The following is a 21148-nucleotide window of genomic DNA, read 5'->3' as shown; positions in this document are numbered from 1 at the left end:
GGATATTGTGCGTTTTATGTGATGAAATTCACCTAAAGTCCAAGCTCATAACTTTTTGAAGCATGGGAAACCATTATGCTTTACATTTTGGAAGACGTTAGTTAGGGAATGGCAGAAAGATAGGGATCACTTAGTGCACAAGCAAAAAATGCTCTTGTATCACTCAGTGACCAGGACAATAATCTAATTTTGTCATTAATACTTTTAGTCAGCTCACTGATTTACCAGTCATTTTAGGTCCACTAACAGTACCCCCTAGAAAATACTTGCAGCATATTGGGTGGGTAACTTGAATTTAGTTACCAGTGATGATGCTCACAGGTGAATGTATTTACTGCGGTGCCAGTGCAGTCCAGGAACCACTCCAGAGGTTGTCTAACCTTTTGATGCTGTCCTAGAGAGAGGGCATTTTCGTGGTAATGAGAGACAATCTGTTGGGCAGCAGATTGCACATTACAAGGAAACACAAAGTCCCCAAGTCTACTACTATTTAACTGGCCCCTTACCAAGGGAGTTCATGACAATCATCTGCCGAAGTTCCACCTCATAGAGGAGGTGACGGACTATATACAGACCTATATCCCAAGTAGCCAAAAGGACTCTAACTTTAAAAAGAAAAGACTGAATGAAACTTGAGCACTCGGCTGTTTTAGCCCAAGAAGAGATTAGCTAATATTTTGTTGGAAGAGAGGACTTTTCCAAAGATCTCTTTCCCTGCTTTTTAGAACATCCTTCCATATGAATATTTTTTTTTTTTACAAAAAAATTTATTGAGATTTTACAACCAACGGGGGTTTCCTCCGGCAAAAAACCTTCATGCAAATCAGGGATTACAGATCTAAAAGCTGATGATGAGGGTGGCATTTGAGGGCAATACCGCAGTTAAACCAACAACCCCCTCCCTCCCACCACCCCCCTCCCTTGCACCGCATTTCCCACTAAGAACATTATACAGGCATATAAACATATAAACATAACTCCACGTTGGCCAATCCGCGTCTGGAACTGAGGATTTATTAAATAGTAAGTCTGTCTAAAGGGTCGGAATCTGCAGACGGTGATAAGAGGGAAAGGTCAATGCCCCGATAAGTGGCCCATGCTCTCCAGATCTTCCCATGCTTCTGCGGACAACTTTGGGCTTGAAACACCGCCACTTCGGCTGACATACATGTATCTTAAGCGGATTTCCAGGCCGCCACACCCGGAGGAGAAGAGGACTTCCACTATTGAGCTATGTCCCGCGTGGCCAAAGTAAGTCCTAGAAATAACAAATGCTGTTTGTATATGTTCTCCCCCAATATCGTTCGTGCTGTGGAGAAGAGTTAGTAGAGGGTCTGCAGGGAGGTCCCATCCCAGCACTCACCCCAGGCAGGACAACACTCGCGACCAGAAATGTTGCAGTGCCGTGCAACCCCAGACCGTGTGCAAAAAAGAAGCGTCGTCAGATTGGCTGAGCTGGAGCCGGGAATAGTACGCCCGATGAAGATATTTAAACTGGATTAATCGGTATCTGGAGGACACCGCAAAACCAATGGGACTGGCGAGGGCCTCAGTCCAGTCATCATCTGAGAGGGTCGATATATCCGCCTCCCATGCTGCTCTCATCCGGTGTAGGTTTGTCTTAGAATGTTTGGTCAGTGTCTGGTAGAGTTGGCGAATTTTATGTTCTCCTAGATCCCCCATCAACAGTCTACCCTGTAATTGGTGAAATTCTGGCAGAGCCGTAAGGTTCTTAATCAGGGGAGACAGGGAGTGGCGAAGCTGGAGGTATTTATGGAATTGGGACTTGTGTAGGTCAAACTCTTCCTGCAGCCGTTGGAAGGATTTAAGTGTGGGCCCACGCATTACATCACCTAGCGTTGAGATCCTTATATTGTCCCATCCGCGGAACCTGGGCAGAATCGCAATCGGTCAGAGGCACGTTTCCCGCTAGAGGGGGGTCTCGCATGTCAGCAAGCCCCACCAACCCAGGGTCCTAGGGACGCGCCTCCATATCTGTATCACCGTGCGACAGGCCGGGGGGAGGGCCCCCAGGGTAGAGTGGCTATATATGGGAACAAGCAGGGGATATACCTCCAAAAAGAGTCTCTCCACCGCGTAAGCCGGGTCATTTTGCGGGTTATACCACCAATCATTCATGACTAGCAGCTGGGATGTCCAATAGTAGGACCGCACGTCTGCCGCCGCGATGCCCCCACAGTAAGTAGATTGAACACAGGTCGCCAGAGCCACCCAAACCGCCCCGCCGCCCCAAAGGAAGCTATTCAGAGTGCATTCATTTGATGGAACCACGACGGCGGGATTGGATATGGGTAGTTTTGCAGTCTGTACAGCAAACGCGGCAGGGACACCATTTTAAAAATCGCGGACCTGAAGTATAAGGACAGGGGAAGATGGGACCATATCGTCGTCTCATCCCGGACCACCAGAAGCAGAGGCGCAATGTTAAGCGACCACACTACTGTAGGGCATCTGGTAATGTGAACCCCGAGGTATTTAAACCCTTCATTTGCGATGACCAGTTGCGAGGCCCAGTCTTGACTGCCCTGATCCCCACAGATAGGAAAAAGTATCGACTTGGACGGGTTGGCGTGTAGCCCTGTCGTTTCGCCAAACACCTGCAGAATTTGTAACACCCTCGGTCCGGTGACCCATGGGTCAGAGAAAAAGAAATGCTCTTTGTCTGCATATAGTGCAATTTTATCTGAATATTCTGGGGACCAAACCAAACCCCTATATGCCGCATCTAGGCGCACCCACGCTGCTAACGGTTTGATCGCCAAAGCGAAAAGAAGCGGGGAAAGAGGGCATCCCTGCCGTGTTCCCCTCCGAATATGGAAGGGCCATATGAATATTTTAATATTGAAAGTAACCTTTTTGATCTTAAGGCTACTTTGCAGTGATCATGTTCTTAATGGTTAGAAATAAGACTAGCAATAATAAAGCTTTATTTTACTTTGGAACAAAGGGCAATACTTATTTCCCTTCACGCCTCTGTCTAGCCGCGATTGTGATTTGAGTTTTTCAGGAACTTCAGTTGTCTCATTTTCTAAAGGATCTAAATCTCTGTTCTACAGTCTGATCTGTTGCTGCTATTTTACCCTAAGTGGAACGTAACCATGCAAGCCTCATGATGAACTTCAAGGTCTTTAGTCACCCGGTTATACATGTTTTCCACTTGAACTCCCTAATGTAAGAACTTTGTTTCATTTCATTGAAGCCTTTCAACCCTTTATTATAGGCCATGCTGTATTAGACTTCAGCAAGAAACACATAGATGTGGTATCCTTAAAACTGAAAATGAGTGAAAAAGCGCTAAAATAGGTTCTATTGAAAGATAATGGAAAGAATGGTGAGAGACAGGAATACGCATACTGGGGAAGAGTTCCAGTGGAGACAAGGAAGGAACACAAGTGAGATTGAGCATTACGTAGACTGGTAACAAAAAGACAAAGCTGGCAAGAGTGATGTAGGTTCTGGCCATTGGTTAAGATTTACCCTAGAGAAGAAAGGAAGCGGGTCCATGGTTGAACTTAAATGTAATACAGTGGAACTGAAGAAGGCGAGAGGCAAAAGGGTGCCAACAAAGAGAGGGGTAAGTATTCACAGAAAGGTGTAAACTGAAAAAGAGAAGCAGTGACCAGTGAATCTGACAATAGGAGAAGAACAGAAATCCATTCAAGCAAGTACCAGAGTAGAGAGGAGAATCTTGGTTCCTTGAAAGATCATAAAAAGGATCATATGAATGTTATAAAGCTGTAATCATATAGGCACATAAATAAATAGACTAGAATCAAAGATAAACCTAATAGCGTGGAAGGGAGATTAGAGAAGTTGACTAGATCTGCGAAAGAGTTAGATAGGGGAAAAAAAGCTAAAAAGAAATTTAAAAAAGGGCACAACTTTGCATTCAGCAAGGGTAAAATTAAGAGAATGAGATGACATTCAGTCCTGAACTGGACAGACCTTTAGAAATAGTGTCACTGATTATGGGATTGTAAAATGAGAAGAAAGCAAACCTCTTGAATGGTTTGCTTGGGAGCATTGGTCAAAATAAGTTGTGGGGCAACAGTAGTACATCTGAAGAAACTTTTCTGGCTAAGAGCAAAGTTAAATAACTCAGAAGGGACAGGTGAGAGTCCCAGATCTGCCTAGCCGTATGTACATATTTGGGACAACCAAAAAGATCATACAAAAACCAATAAAAGGTAGTACTAGAAATTCTGAATAAAGAGGCTGTCAGTGGATAGAATTGTGTAATTAATTGAAGTGGTTATCCTTATTGAAAGTGTTGGGGTGAGCCAAGAGAAGAATTTTCCAGCCATGGAAGTTGTTGTAAGGAGTCGACTACAGTATTAAAATCAGTTTATATGAAGCAGGTAAAACAACCCAGTAAGGAAATGGGCAAAAGTGAAGAGAGCTTGTTATGGGCAAATTTAAGATGCTCATAGAGAAGCATAAGTAATAAAATAAGGATTTGGAAGGGACCGAGGGCTTGAAAGAATATTTTTTAACAAGGATGAGAATGGTGTGTTCAAATTGGCTGAGAACAATACCAGAGGTGGCAAGAGATTATTAAAGAAAGGGATTAGAAAGAACCAAAAACATGCATAAGTGGAAACAATCAAAAGGAGGGGGACTTGGATCAGTTGAAGCAGTACTAGTATTAGCTTCATGATGACAGATTGGCTTTGGAAGGCAGATAAAAGGAGAAGAGGGGAAAGAGGGAGTTAGATGGGCTGATGTCATGATTGACCCGTCAAAGAAAGTTTTTTTTATTTTTCTTGATTTTTTTTATTCGGCGGCTTAATTTAGGTCTTCAGGCATTCAAGGAAACCAGTCATACTTGAGGCCATATCATGTCCGTGTCAGATTTGAGTCTAGAAGCTGCTGCAGCTTCAGCAGGTGGATGTGGTCTAGCTCGCTCTGGAAGAAGACCTTTAGATGAAAAATAAGTTGAGTAACTTCTATCCTTTCCTGTAGGTGCTCAGCTTGAGCACAGTACTCCTGAAGAATTGACCTTCGTATAATAAGGCCTTTCCCAAAGACCTCTGCTAGCCTTAATACTCAAGTAAATTGTTGAGATTCTATGGTGGGGCTTTAAAGAGAACTAAACCCCTCACATTGTATGCCAACATTCTTATGTCTTTAATGAAGCAAAATAATTGGCTGTATCAGGCATTCAAATAGACATATACAAAATATAATTGACAGTAAGATGGTCTTAAAGAAAAAGACCTAAGAATATTGTTGTCCATTAATACAATCAGATTTCATTATGTTGTTCTTCCATGTCTTTCTTTGGTTAGCAAGCTTCCGCCCAGGTACGACCTGAATTGTTGCTCTTCTGTCTTAATCCACCAACCTTTTTCAACTGGATGTATCTATGTGCTTAAGCTGCGTTCTTCAAATGTGGCCTTATTGGTCCCTGTCATCTGTGAGACATTTTTGTGAGTTACGTCCCCATACATTCACAGGACAAGATCCCATTTCTGAAGAAGTTGGTACTCTGGACCCACTCTAATTTTGTCCCAAAGTTGTTCGTATTCACACCTTATGTACAAGTATGGCTTTTTGTCTTTGGGCGCATTGGTGCTTTCTTGCCCTAAAAAGAGCTTCATAAAGTTGTTGTCCGATACACTTTCCCTTTCTTCCTGGATTAGGCCAAGGACTTTAGTTACTTCAGCCTACTCTATTTGTCTTTTGGTTGTCTGGACACAGCAAGGTGGCCTCTAGGACCCTTTTACAGGATGGATATTGTGTTCTTTAAACATGAAATTCGGCTAAAGCCTTCGTTTTCCTTGTGCTACATTTTTGCCTCCTTACTTATTTTACTCCTCTTGCTAATAAAATGGGACATTAGTTTAGAACACCACCCATTCATCAATAGCTAGGCCATCGGACAGTATATTACATTGCTAGGTTTTTTCATGCAGTAACTAATGTGCCTGCAAACCAGCATGAGAAAGGGAAAATTGCTGATGACTGCATATGTATGCATTCATGGTGCACAAGAGTAATGGGGTCACAAGCTTGTTTTTTACAGTCCTTTTCATTGGTCTTTACTTGTTCATTTTCAGAGACAAATGGTCCAAGTGCAGTAACATTGCCAGCTGTAACTCCAATTGCACAACCGCAGAGAAATCCTGAAGGTGAGACGTCAGCCTCATTGGCTGTACCCCCTGTCTCTCAGCAAGTATCACCAGCGAATCCTGCAGGACAACCAATGACTCCAGTAATGCAAGGTCCATTGCCTCCCGGGTAGGTACCAGTTTCAGGATGAGTTTGTACTTGGGTTGTTTTTTTTTGGGGGGGGGGGGGGGGTTACATAATTAACCCCTCATTTCTTTTCAGCGGTGCCGTCTTCTGACATAGCGCCAGACAGTGTGTCTTCAAATACTGCGTGAATATCTAAACTGCTACTATATAGTCTCTTGCTCCGGCATTTTTTTTGTTGCAATTACTGCCAAATTAAACGAGATCCAAATTAGTAATCTATTTCTCTTCTAAAGTCTGTTAGTGAGTTTTCCCGCTTCCCCTGTGTCCTATAAATAACATTGTCTTTCAAGCCATGTGTCACACTGTTATTGACTGAGGCCACACACCTTTTATTTGATAAAACATATATATGTAAGCTGAGCATTACCTACATTAGCCCTGGCGATTTTAGCTCTCTGTAGCCACACAACTAATCCCTTACTACAATAGCCTCTGCTACTATAATCCCTTCCTACAATAGCTTCTGCTACAACTCTGCAAATATATCCTAATGCTTGCTCACAATGGCTGCTTCTATTTCTATCGTAAATAAGCACAGTGCCACATATGGGCCATTCTCTGCATGGTTTTACCCTGTCAAATCAAATAATGCTGCAATTGTATTGTAATTCCTAACCAACTGTATCGGCAATCCCTTTCGTTCCTCTAAAGTGTCATGCATCTAATACCCCACAAGTCTGTCCTGCGATATCACTGTTGCTCCATCTCCATTCCGGTCACTGAGTATCCCTCCTAATAGTGTGCATTGTTTGTGCCGATTAGCCATTGCAATTCTGTTGTTCCCTTCCATTGGCGGTGAAATGTATGCGGTTTCATTCCTGTCAAGCCCATTATGAACTGCAACAACTTGTATGTTATGCTAGTTGTTTAGAGCAACACAGTGTTTTTTGGCATTATAGCTTACCGTGGCATAATAACTCCCTCTGAGTCTAGCTCCGGCGCAGCGTTAAGGGTGATAATACTCAGTTATTTTTATTTTGTGTTTTAGTTGGGAGCAGAGAGTAGATCAGCACGGCCGAATGTATTTTGTAGATCACGTTGAGAAAAGAACTACGTGGGATCGGCCAGAACCTCTTCCTCCCGGGTAATGTACATACAAAAATCCTACCTTTCAGGAAATTGCGCAGTATCCAAAATCATAGAAAATATTATATCTTCAGTATGTTTTTGTTTAATTTGTATGCCTATTTTTGTATGGTAAATTTGTCACTAGCAGTCCGTTTTTGCATGCCGTTTTGCTGTTCCTGTATTTTATGCTAGCAATTGTGTTAAAATGATAAGCAATCGGATCTATTAAATATATTGCCGTCGTTTTTTTACATGTACAAATGAATGCAGTTAAAGGTTATGGAGCCCCCAACCTCCTTATATTTGTTTTCCTTTATTCTGACTCTATCTCCCAGTTTTTTGCTCTGTCTCTTGCTAGTGAGAGATTGTTTTCATAATGTCCAAAGACAACATCGTAACGTTAACAAACTGATAACTTGAAAAGTTGGTCCTTCAAACCTGGTGTGGTTGTGAAATCCGGTGCTTACTTAATGCTTACTTAATATATTCCTACGGTTTCACTATTACATATAATGATTGTTTAATTGACGATATTCTAAGAGACAATATCATGACAGTTTGTTATTGTGATGATGATGTGTGTACAGTATTTGTCTGTTGGGTATCTAACAGATGCACCTATCCCAACTATGAACAGAGATAGGATAACATGTTTTAGCTAAAGAATTTATGTAGGGCTGATGCTCACCAAATTCATAGCCTCTACGTTCTTCTTTACTGCCTCCATTATGGTAATGGAGGCATTTTTCTCACAAGCTTCTTGTTCCCAGTCTGAAACCCTAAAATAATTGCGGTTTCTCAGAAAGCCCTTTTCACACATTTTTTGATGAACTGTACGAATGAAAACATTTTTCTTTCTTTCTTCATCTACACTGTAATTGTCATTTAGTTACAAACTTTATCTCCGTATGTCTGTTGCTTCTATGGTTAATCTTTCAGTGGATTTTCGTAAGTATATTTGCAGCATTTTTAAAAAGACTTTTTTGATTTAGAAACATTAAGGCTTTTGCAATATTTATGTCCGGATAATCAGAATTGTTGTAAGCTACACAGAACTGAGGGATCCAGGAGAATGCGCAGAGCTCGGGCAGGGAGGGAGAAGGAGAGATATGCATGTGTGAATGCATGGGAATATATATTACCTCTAGGAAATTATTCTATCAGACCTCTAAGATATGTGGACAATAGTAATGCAGTAAAATGCAATGGTGGTTTAGTTTGTCTGCATCTTTGCACTCTCTGAATCGTGCATTAATTATGGAAGATTAACTGGCTTTATTCAATTCATGCAGATGCAGTAATCAGTTGTAGCCGGTCGTGTTTAGATTTTCCCACAAAGGATTAGAGTGTTTGAGGTATATGAGCTGTAGATCATATGCTGTGCATAGATCGCCATCTAGTGTTGGGTCCGGGTGTTTGCACTGTTTTTTTCTTCGAAGAAGTCTTTCGAGTCACAACGTAGGTGACTCCTCCTTTCGGTGATAGTGTGCATGGGTATCGACTCCATTGTTAGATTGATTTTTCCGCCATCGGGTTCGGACGTCTATTGTTGTTCTCCGGTTCAACACCGTTCCTTCGGTACCCCTCGGCATGCAAGATATTCACCCTTGACGGTATTGTTTTCGATCGCATCTCCCTTTCTATCGCGCATCGTAATTACTTAAAATAATCTTTAGAACGGAAAGTTTGTGGAAGGCCGCCTGGGCTACCCGCGTCGAGTCGACATGCAGTCGATGGAACAAACTCCCTTCAAATTCTACCCTCTATGCCACGCGAAGTACCCACGCACAGACTTATACGAAGTGTGTAATCTTTGTTTGTCCCCCGAACACAGGAAAACAGGACTGCGACGCGTGCCATGCTTTCCGCCCCAAGAAGACACTCCGCGACTGTCGGGTTTGACGTTGCGACATGCAGAGCCAGCACACAAGCTCTACTCCGGACATCTTCGGTCAACAATCCCAACGAAGAAGCCGGTGAGGCCATGGGAACCGAGGAGGAACAGTAGCCGGTCGCCATCTCAGATGTCGACTTCGACCAAGAGGAGGACATCCCACATGGTCTACGTACCGTGAGTACTGCTCCCCCCTCGCCCCAAGAGACAATTCCAATTAAAAAGAAGGCTCTGGTCCAACCCATGCCTTTAGGCCCCGGTCGGCACCAGGATTACGCTTCTGATGCCCCGCCCTCTGGCTCGGCACCAAAGCCTACCAAAAAGCCTTCCGGCTCTGAAAAGACTCCTTCCAAATTGAGTTTGGAGCCCAGACCTTCGGGTTTGAAACACAAGTCCGGCACCGACACCCACCATTCGGCTCCGAAAAAAATTGTTGGAACCGAAGACATCAATGGTTTCGACTTCGCCACTGAGAATTTCGGCGCTGAAGCCGACAGAAGTGCAGAAAACAATTACAAAGCCCAGTTTTGATGCCCCAATTGAAATACCGGATCCGAAACAAAAGATTTTATATATCCACCCACAGACTGGCCATATCACCACTAATGTGACTCTAAAAAGAAGAGCTAATGAAGAAAAAGCATATCACATCCCTTTTAAGAAGAGATCTGTTGGAATTAACCCTTCCCCTCCTCCCTCCACCTTTTCTTCCTTCATCACCCCCTCCCCCTTCCCCTTAGCTTCAACCAATTTTACCTGAACATTCACCACCACATACACCTGAGAACCTTGATGATGGGGATGATGATGATCAGCCATTACAAGACCCATGGGACGATTATAACACCAATTCGCCCACAGGCAATGATCCCGGCCTGTACACTATCAAACACTCTTCACATGATGATAGTGTAGGCTACATTGACTTACTGGGTAGAGCTGCCAACTACCATGGGATGCAGCTACATAAGGAGTCATTAGAAGAGGATATTCTCTATGAAACCCTCAGTACCACACAGAAGACATACACTACCCATGCTTAAAGGGATGGTCAGGCATGTAGATGACATTTTTAATGACCCAATCAGAGCTCCTATTCTTACCCCTAGAGTGGACAAGAAGTCCAAGCCAGCCCCATCGTACCCAATATATATGAGGGGAAAATTGCCACTAGACTCCCTGGTTGTGTCGAATGCAAGAAAAAGAGCCAACTCCCAGACAACAGGAGAGACTCCACCTCCTGATAAGGAATCAAAACCTATTGATGCTTCTGAGAAAAAGATAGCTTCTCTAGCAGCCAATTTCTGTCGCGTCTCCAACACTCAGGCCCTGTTAGTGCGATACAACCGTGCGCACAGGTATGAAATGGAACAACGGAGCCAATATTTTCCACCGGAACACAAACCAAAAGCACAAGATTTGGTTCATGAAGGACAACTTATTGTTAACAATCAAATAAGATGCTGTCTAAATGCTGAAGATACTGATCTAGATCTATAAACACCAGTGTCCTTTTAAGGAGGCATGCTTGGCTCTGTATTCCTGGTTTTAAACCTGAGGTTCAAACCGCCATTTTAAATACCCCATTCGATAAGGACATCTATTTGACCCAGTGGTAGATTCTTCACTAGAGAAAATGAAGAAAGATACTGAGGTAGCCAAATCTATGGCAGCCCTTTAGTCCACACTGGGCTGTGCTTCCTTTTGGCGCTCCTTTTACCGAGGAGGTTCCAAGAATACCTCATCAGAAGCCTCCTCCACCTATACCCAACCCTCTTCATCTAGGGATTATTTCAGGAGCGGTTACAGGGGTAACAACAGTAAGGGCAGGGGCTGGGGTTCAAACACACACACCTCCCCGGCAAACACAAAGCAGTGACTTGCCTCCATTTCCCCCCGACCACTCAACACCTGTGGGGGGGAGGACTGTCAGATTTTCTACCAATCTGGCAATCTGGGGAAGTGTGGCTCACCGGTTAGAGGAGGCAGTCCCTGATGCAGAGGTCAGACCCGGGACCAGGGTTCAATCCCCGACGCGGCAGGGCCTTGAGCTCAAAATGTCCACGGACTCGATAATTCTCGCCTCAGTGCCTACTCGAATCGTGGGTTCACACTCTGCAACTCTGGGCAATAGCTTGCTTGATCTCCTCTACGGCCCCACCGCGATCAGATGCCTGGTCTTCACCTTGGGGATGCCCAGTAGGGGTAATCTCGCAGGGAAAGGCCAGGACGGGTTCCCAAAGCAAGCGCCTTGAGACCTTACGGTGAAAGGCGCTCTATAAGAATGTATGATTTACAATTTTACGATTTTACAATAACACCAGGCAATTGGGTACTCCAAATTATCTGTACTTGTTACTGCTTAGAGTTGATCAACGCGCCTCCGAATATTCCACCAAAGCCCCACAAACTATCACCAGACCATCTATACCTCCTCAAACAAGAGATTCAGTCTCTACTTCTAAAAGGGACTATAGAGTCTGTGCCGCCCCAACATCAAGGTTCAGGCGTATACTCCTTTCATTTCCTAATTCCCAAAAAAGACGGTTCTCTCAGACCAATTTTAGATCTCAGAGAACTCCACCGGTACATTCAGTCCGACCATTTCCACATGGTGACACTTCAACAGGTACCTCCTCTACTACAGAAAGGCGATTTTCTGTCTACACTAGATCTAAAAGGCACCTACTTTCATATACCAGTTCACCCTGCTCAGCGCAAATTCCCCAGGTTTGTGTTAGCGGGTCAACACTATCAGTTAAGGTAGCTGCTCACCCAAGGAAACAAAGCATCCACGTCTTCCCGTACTTAGGCGACTGGCTCATCAAAGCCAACACATACCAACAATGTCTGCAGCACACTTTCAGGACAATTCGGTTAATGCATCAACTAAGGTTCTCAATCAATGTGCCAAAGTCACATCTCCAACCAACCAATACAAAGGACTACGTAGGATCCACAATAGATAATCAAAAAACTCTCGCTTATCATAGCTTAGCCAGAATTAGAAATATTCAGGCATTAGTTCTCCACTTTCAATCCAACCATTGGATTCCAGCTCAAACTTACATGCAGCTACTGGGAATTATGTCATCCTGCATCATGATGGCTCCCCATGCCAGACTGCAGATGCGTCCACTTCAAGAATGGTTAGCCAGTCAGTGGAACCAGTCACAAGGTCTATTGACCGATCTAGTGTTGGTAAGCGGCCGTACTCCTCGCTCTCTGCAGTGGTGAAATCCACAAAATGTATCAAAAGGACGGCCGTTAATATAGACCCGGTTCCACGGATAGTACTGACAGCTGACGCGTCCCTCACTGGCTGGAGAGCTCATCTACAACAGCACACAGTGCAAGGCTTTTGGATCCAACAACAGAAGTTGCTCCTCATCAATCGCCTAGAGCTGCTTGCAATATTCCTAGCACTCAAGGCGTTTCAAAATCACCTAAAGGGCAAAGCTGTCCTAATTCGTATAGACAACATGACAGCCATGTATTACATACAAAAACAGGGGGGGAGGGGGGCACACAATCTCCAACTATCCCACTTAGTCCAAGACATCTGAAGGTGGGCCATTCACCACAAACGTTATCTCCTAGCGGAACACCTCCCAGGAGTCAACAACCAGATTGCAGATCTCCTCAGCAGGCAGAGATTGCAAATACACGAATGGAAACTCCACCCCCAGGTCCTCCTTTCATACTTTCAACATTTGGGAGTCCCTCACATAGACCTGTTTCCCACATACCAAAACGCAAAATGCCCTAACTTCGGGTCCAGGTATCCACACCCATTGTCCAAAGGCAATGCACTACGGGTGAATTGGTCAGGAATATTTGCTTATGCTTTTCCGCCTCTCTCACTCATTTCATTAGTGTTTCTGAAACTCAACCAGATGTCCCTGACACAAATCCTAGTTACTCCCACATGGGCACGTCAACCTTGTTTCACAACCCTATTGAAACTCTCAGTAGTTCCTCACCAAAAACTACGTCTTACACCCAATCTTCTCACACAGAGCCATGGAGACATAAGTCATCCAGACTCCAGTCAACTCTATCTGGCGATCTGGCTCCTGACGTCTTAGAGTTTGGCTATCTTAATCTACCGCCAGACTGCCTGAATATTATCAAAGAGGCTAGACGTCCTACCACAAGAGCCTGCTATGTAGCAAATTGGAAGCGGTTTGTGATATACTGTAATAACAACCACATCAATCCGCTTGATGCTTCTGTACAAAACATTGTTATTTGTTACATCTACAATGTTCCAATTTAGCATACACATCCATACGTTTACATCTGGCTGCAATAGCTGCATGCCTCCAGAATAGACAACATCTATCTCTTTTTAGAGTACATTTTATCAAAGCCTTTATGGAGGGACTCAAGTCATTCCCCCGAGATGTCCACCTGCTCCAGTGTGGAATCTCAACATTGTTCTCACCGGACTAATGGGTCCACCCTTTGAGCCATTTCACAACTGAGAACTGCAATTTCTCACATGGAAAGTTGCTTTCCTCTTTGCTATTGCATCACTCAGAAGAGTGGGTGAGCTTCAGGCATTAACTATAGAAGAACCCTATTTACACATGCACCAAAATAAAGTGGTTCTTCGGACTAATCCTAAATTCCTTCCTAGAGTCATTTCTGCTTTTCATATCAATCAATCTGTTGAGTTCCCTGTGTTCTGCCCTCAACCAGATTCAGTGGCAGAACGTTCCCTCCACACATTAGCTGTAAAGAGAGCTTTGCTTTATTACATAGAAAGGACAAAACCTTTCTGTAACACAAATCAACTTTTTGTCGCCCTTGCTCCACCACAGAAGTGCAATCCCATATCAAAATCGGGTATTGCAAGGTGGATAGTCAAGGGTATTCAAATATGCTATGCAAAAGCAAAACAAACGTTAACAGTTCCCCCCCAAAGAGCACACTTTATACGCAAACTAGGGGCTTCTATGGCATTCTTAGGAAATATACCCATAGATGACATATGCAAAGCTGCAACATGGTCTACACCTCACACATTCACAAAATACTATTGTGTAGATGTATTAGCAAGACAAAAAGCTGGAGTGGGCCAGGCAGTTTTACGTACATTATTTCAGACCACTACAACAGATACAGGTTAGCCACCGCTTGGAGAGTTAACTGCTATGTAGACTATGCACATGCAAAAAGAACCATTGGTGGAAAGAATGCAGAACAATGTCATACATTCATCCCAGTACAGAGATCTGGGCCTAAATCCATCGTTTTTTTGCTCACCATGCCATTCCAGTTTGGACCCAGCCATATACAAATCAGTCTTGACCCTGCTCCCAATGAGAACAGTCCAGCCCGAACTGCCAGGTCAGTTCCTCCCTGGACTGCAAACAAACATCCTAGGACCGGTTTTGGTCTTTCAGCCCTCATCAGCCAAGATAGCTTGACTCCAGTGGCATGGAGAACACTGGACCAACGTCTGGGCATACGCGTCCCACTAGGGGTGAAAAATGCAAAACAAGCATTGGCATAGCCAATAGAATCTCGCCTTTGGGACCTTATCAGTGTTTAGCCATGCTACAGTTGATGTTGTTGCACCAAGGGTATTGTGGTGGATAACCATCACTTATAAGGTCCCAAAGGCAAGACCTATTGGCTATGCCAATGCTTGTGTTAATATATGGTTCGTCTTGTACGTCTACACCCTCATACAAGTAGACTTTTTAACTCCTCAGCAGTTTTGCCTTATGGGCTAATAGGCTGGTTTCTGGGGACGTTTGGGCCGCGCAGCTCATTGGCTCGAGGATAAATACGAGATGTCTTTGAGCCTAAAAAATACTTGTGCTCTGTTCTTTAGTTTCTGACGGCGCCAAAGTGCTTTGTTTCATGGACTCCCACGCCTGGCGCTAAAACCAGCTTTCGTTACCCACTGCAAGGCCTCGTCTGGGACAGGCATAAGAAATATTTCTCATGTCATATGTGTAGATAGGTTCAATTCTCAGCTGTATTAGGTTAAATTGAAGGTTAGGCACTGCGTATGCTAAAGAGTGCATCATCGCGCTCGCCAAATTTGATTACATTTTTATCGTTACGAAAGCGCCCACATAAAATGCATGCCATGAGGCCTCTCAGCAGCAAAATATGTGCATGGTAGCCCATGTTCACGTTTATTACCAGCTCAGGGCCTGACTTTCGCTTGTTCCCACATCGCACCCCCGGGGTCTTTTGAATCTTCATGACGGGTGGGCGTGCAGCTTGGAAGCGGGTGATATGATACTGTCATCGTGAACAGGCCTGGCAGAGGGATACAGTTACTTTTCACTGATTGCAATCTCGCCTTAGAACGTGGAAGGCGCATTTCAAATCTGCACTCAGTGCATCAAGGTGATGTTCAGTGTCAGAGAGGAAGTGCTTCTTTCACTCTGCTTATTAGCTTTCATAGCTGAGGACGGCTGATTTATTGTCCGCGAGCCGAGTCGTGTTCAGGACTGGCACTGGTAGTTGAAAGAAGGAGTTCCTAAGGGGTTCTATGGCTATGCAACTCTTTTGAAGATCATTAAAGCCCAAATGCACATGGCATCGCTGGTCTGATAGGTCAAACAGGTGTTGGCGTAAAAGCATGTATGGAGTACAGAAAGCATTAAGCAAACCTAAATTGCAGCATTGTTATTGAGTGCTACGTCCTGTGTTTCCTCACCTGGTAACCGACCAGTGCTGCACCTCTCTGCTGTTGCTGGTCACCAGACTGCTATTGTACTTTATATTCAATTCTCTGAGTTATGTAGTTTTGCTTTCGGTTGTGTGACTCAAGCAAGTAGGACTTGTAGAACGTCGTAACAGAAACCCTTGATGGTTTCATGTGCCAATCAGAGCCTTAGAATGCTTTTGGCAACGAAGGAAACGAATCCTTAATTTCAATGATCTAACAATTGACGGAAAAACCTTAAAAAAAGGCCCAAGGCTGTTTTATCAACATCCGCTTGAGAGAATGAAAATAGACCACACAAACAGGTTGTCTTTTCAACAAGCGCGTTCCTCGCGCTAAAAGGAGGCAGCAGGGGGAGGGGCGAGAGGAGGGGGCGAGTGCTGGATAAAAAAGTGAAAGCGTTTTACTTGCGAGAGCGAGCAGCGCCAGGAGCGATAATTGCTACCATATGGCACCGTGCGCTCCCGCAAGTGAATCCCCACACGTGCACGCGTTGCCATTGGAGGCAATGGAACGCGTGCACGGTTTTGGATGAAAAGCCAAAGCGATTGCAAAAGGTCTTTTTGCCTAAGCAGCGCATGCGCGCTACGCAGGCGAGACCTAAAGAACACTTGATGGACAGAATGCAGAACAATGTCATACATTCACCCCAGTAGATAGATCTGGGCCTAAATCCATCGTTTTTTTTGCTCACCATGCCATTCTAGTTTTGACCCAGCCATATACAAATCAGACTTGACCCTGCGCCTGATGGAAACAGTCCAGCCCGAACAGCCAGGCCAGGTCCTCCCTGGATTGGAAACGAGCATCCTAGGCCCGGTTTCAGCCCTCAGTGAAGATAGCTTGATTCCAGTGGCATGGAGAGCACAATACCTACGTCCCTTGCTCACTGTGCCACTGGATTCAAGCTAGATTGGCTGATAAAGGGTAATACCTAGAAACCGGTCCAGGATGCTTGTTTCCGGTCCAGGGAGGACCTGGCTTGGCAGTTCGGTCTGGACTGTTCCCATGAGGCACAGGGTCAAGACTGATTTGCATATGGCTGAGTCTAAACTGGGGTGGCATGGTGAGCAAAAGAACGATGGATTTAACCCAGATCTCTTGACTGGGGGTGAATGTATGATTTATTCAGCATTCCGTCCATAATTTTTTTGCGCAGCACTTTCCCCCCTAAGTGTGATGGGTATGCCCAGACGTGGGTCGCTTGCCCACTGTGCCACGGAATTTAAACTAGCCTGGCTGATGAAGGGTAATACCCAGAAACCGGTCCCAGGATGCTTGTTTCCGGTCTAGGGAGGACCTGACTTGGCAGTTCGATCTGGAATGTTACCATGAGGCACAGGGTTAAGACTGATTTGCATATGGCAGGGTCTAAACTTGGGTGGCATGGTGAGCAAATGAACAATGGATTTAACCCAGATCTCTTGACTGGGGTTGAATATATGATTTATTCAGAATTCCGTCCATCATTTGTTTGCGTAGCATGTAGTCTATGCACAGCATATGATCTACAGCTCATATGCCTCGAACTGAAAATGGTACTTACCCAGTATGCATCTGTTTTTGGCATATGGAGGTGTAGAGTCATATGCGCGCACCCGCCTCCCTGGGTACCTATACCTGTTGCAGTAACATCTTACTTAGAAACATGCCTTCAGGACATCTCCTTTTACTACTTTTATTAACTCCATTATCATCCTCTACGGGAAAACAATCTAACAATGGAGTTGATGCCCATGGGCACTATCACCGAAAGGAGGAGTCACCTACCTCCTGACTGGCAAGACTTCTTCGAAGAAAAACAAAGTGCAAAAATCCGGACCCAACACTAAATAGCGATCTATGCAGAACATATGACTCTACAGCTCTATAGGCCAAGAACATATGCATACTGGGTAAATACCATTTTCCTTATAGCCATCACAACATCGTTTTTAATACAAAAATATTATGTTCCGTTAGGAAGTTTATTATCCTATGTATCCAGCTAAGAATTTGACAGTACTTTAAATCTAGTTGGTAAATGTGCATGTTGGTGACAAAGAACGAAAGGCTAAAGCACTAGAGGCAAGATGGCTACCGTATGTGGATGGTTGGCTCTGCCCTGCTCCCTGCTCGGTCCAAATCAAGAAACGTAGCTGCTAAATGCCCCTCCCTACTTTGGGGGAATGAGACCGGGACGTGCGGAGCAAGGCTGCTGGAAGTACTCCTGATCTGGGGCCGGCTAATTATTAAGGACTGTAAAGGGCTGCTCTGGCAGCTTATTTTACAAATGGCTGGAGGAAGAAAACATCGAAGGATCCTTCCAACAGGGACAGCCTTGATGGGCCATAAAACTACGGGGGCAACAAACCCCCAAGCAGGAAACCTCAATGGAGGTGGAACAGGACTAGGAAAGCTCTGCCCATGACGGTGCACCTAAGGTGACAAAAACACAGGGAAAAAACAAACGAGAAAGGCAGTGCGAGCGGCCTGGAGCCTCCCGGCATCTCAGCAGTGGCGGACTTCAAGAGACCCTTTCAGGTGCAGTGCCCACCAGAGCTACCAATGTAAAGGAACCATTTCGCCTCAGAGTCCCTCGACTGACACAATCCACCCGAAGGTGACCGTGTCAGGTCAGCACATCCCCAGCATGGGTAAAGTAGCGGCGACTGCAGGGAAAACAGCAACCATAAGTTCTCCTGAGGGCACATGCATATTTATAACGTAGGGTAACATGGCCTCCCCCAGCCCTAGTACCCACAGAGGTTGAAATCATGAATGCAGCGAGTATACTAGGTCAGGGGAGCCTTGCTGCAAAGCAGTTAGAAGCAGGTGACGTCACAAATGATTTGGGGGGGGTGACCCTGGTTGCAGTATAGGTGCGATGGACAAAGGTCTGGCTACCGGCACACAGGAGGGGCATGCCAGGGAGAAGATCATCAGGCTCTCATCTGCTTATGGTTACCTGTCAAAATAAGTAAATGTAAAAAAAGGACACAAAGTAAAAGTAATCGCTCTCTGGTCAATATGGGCACAGAAACTGACACTGTAGAGCATTTTCTTTCACTTTCAGATCAGCCTGACTGGTCAGGGGAGGACCTGGAATCCCTGGAAGAGGGCTTAAGAAGGGGCTCAAGGGACAGCACCAGTGACATATGTGCCTAAGCTGGGGCGAAGGCCAGTCAGTTGACTTGGGTGAGAAAGATCTCTTGACTGACCATTAAAAAAAGGATCCCATTGAGGAAGGCGCACAGTGAAGCCTGAGTTTAAAAAGTGCCTAAATTGTACTATTGAGCAATGCCTAGGTTAGATGGGAGCTTGAGTGCCCAGGGAAAGAGATGTGGCTCAGCCTGATCCTGCTACATTGGAGGCTATATATCAAGGGATTATGGCCCATCGAGAAAAGACCCAAGCAGACATCATGTACATATCCAGAAAGTAGCGTAAATATGCTCCGAATATTTTGACAGAATGGCCGAGGTGGCGAACGCATTTCTGGAGCTGCGAATCTGGAATTGTGATCTGGAGATCCAAAGAGCACATAGGTTTTCTTTCCACTAACGACATCCATGCGCACAAGAATGGGGAAAGCCATGGGCAATTTTGGTATTCTTAGGAAACTTCTTTCTCAGGCATTCTGTATTTGACTCGAAGCGTACCGCTGAAGGCTGTATATTTTTCGGAAGACCATACTTCTGTCACACCACTGTTGAAGGCTTAGGCATATGAGACCGCTACAGAGCAAGGGGACGCAAGTGTTTCTGATGAACGCAGCCAGATTTAAAGTGATCAGGCAGGTTAAGACTCTCATTTTTACCTCAAAGATTAAGGCAAAAGAGTTCCCTTAAGAGTATGAGTTAAAAGAAAAACCTGTGCTGAGAACGCAAAACTGGGTTCAGGCTTGATGCTGACGAATTTTATGGTCTGTCAAGAACCTGCACATGTTTTAAGGCAGGGTGATGGGCAGACTGAGCTATATTCGAATTTATAGGGATCTGATGGTTGATTGTCAATATGGTCTTTCATGATTTTGATAAACCAACTATTAGTAGGGTGATAGGCAGGCAATGTGAGTGGAATTACAATGTTTTTTTCTCAGAATATGGCACGGGTGGAGGGCACACCTCAATCAACGGACCTATGAGAGGTTCAAGTGTTCCTTATGGGTGGTGGAGGGGAGGGCCAATGTGGGGGTGGGTTGAGGTTAAGGGGGAGTTGAAGGGGTGGAAGGGGGAGACAGGTGTGGGGGGGCTAGATTGCTCAGGCCTTTGGAATTCCTTATAGCAGGCAAAGCTGCAGGCACACTGCAAGAGGCATTTTATTTTTTATTTTTTTGGAATTGTGTTCAGGAATTGCATCTGGCCATCCTCCAGATTCAAGATTACTGGTTATAACAAAACTTTGGTGCAATGATAATTGTGGTTTGAATTAGGCTACAGAATGTTAAATAATAGGCTGGTGTATTTGTACTGTCAACCTTTGAGGATTAAATAATAGGGCCAAAAGGTGAAGAGTGCCACTTGAACATAGGATTATGAGGCCTGACATCTGTTTCCAGGAGATGCATGTCCCTCCGGGGGAGGGCTGCCTAGGGATTTGAGGTGTATGCTCCTTGGCTGTACTACACAAGGTATGATGTCCAGGTGGGTGGCAATAATTGCTAATAAAACTAGCTATTGGGTAACCTGGAGATCTAAAGACCACACTAAGGAGATGGGTGAATTTGGAAAGCCAAATATGATATGAGTAATCAGTCTAGGTTCAGTTTATGACTCCAATTTAGATGAGGCTACGGTCATCGATCACTTAGATCTGGAGTTCTCATCTTGGCCAGTGTCCCTCATTTTTTGTGGGGACCTTAACATACATATAGGAGTGAGTCGTAATGCCAGGGGCATAAACCATATTCTTGCAGGAAACCATTGGTGTTTGGAGCAGTTCAACAGCTAATAAAAGATCGGCTGATAATTTGAAGGCCCCAGAACCTGAGTTTATTTTTTTTACTTCTCTCATACTAAGTTAGTCCGTCTAGATTATTTTTGGTCTCCACAGCGCTTGGTGGATAGGTGGGAATCGAGTGATACCTCTCTTATCGGATCATAACCCATTGGTGCTCTCACGCCTGAATATGGGTCTAGTGAAGTCGGGGGGCAATTGGACTTTTGATTAAAAAAAAAAAAAGTTTTAAAAACTCCTCCTTGACGCGGAATATGTTGACCATATGTTTAAGT

The 21148-nt window shown here is 44.6% G+C and overlaps 1 protein-coding gene across 4 annotated transcripts in view; it reads left to right on the top strand.

Annotated features, from left to right (window-relative positions):
* Positions 1-21148, top strand: part of ITCH (itchy E3 ubiquitin protein ligase) — a 1274207-nt gene that overhangs the window by 568017 nt on the left and 685042 nt on the right. For all 4 annotated transcript variants that reach the window (XM_086932290.1, XM_086932292.1, XM_086932291.1 and 1 more), the window contains 2 exons: positions 6081-6261; positions 7268-7363. In XM_086932290.1, the coding sequence (XP_086788416.1) occupies positions 6081-6261; positions 7268-7363 (277 nt within the window). The remainder of the gene's footprint in view (positions 1-6080; positions 6262-7267; positions 7364-21148) is intronic.

The sequence above is a fragment of the Lissotriton vulgaris genome, chromosome 7 (genome assembly GCF_964263255.1).
Source record: "Lissotriton vulgaris chromosome 7, aLisVul1.2, whole genome shotgun sequence".
Classification (NCBI taxonomy): Eukaryota; Metazoa; Chordata; class Amphibia; order Caudata; family Salamandridae; genus Lissotriton; species Lissotriton vulgaris.
The sequence above is the reverse complement of the archived record's forward strand: the minus strand, read 5'-3'. Positions and strand labels throughout refer to the sequence as shown.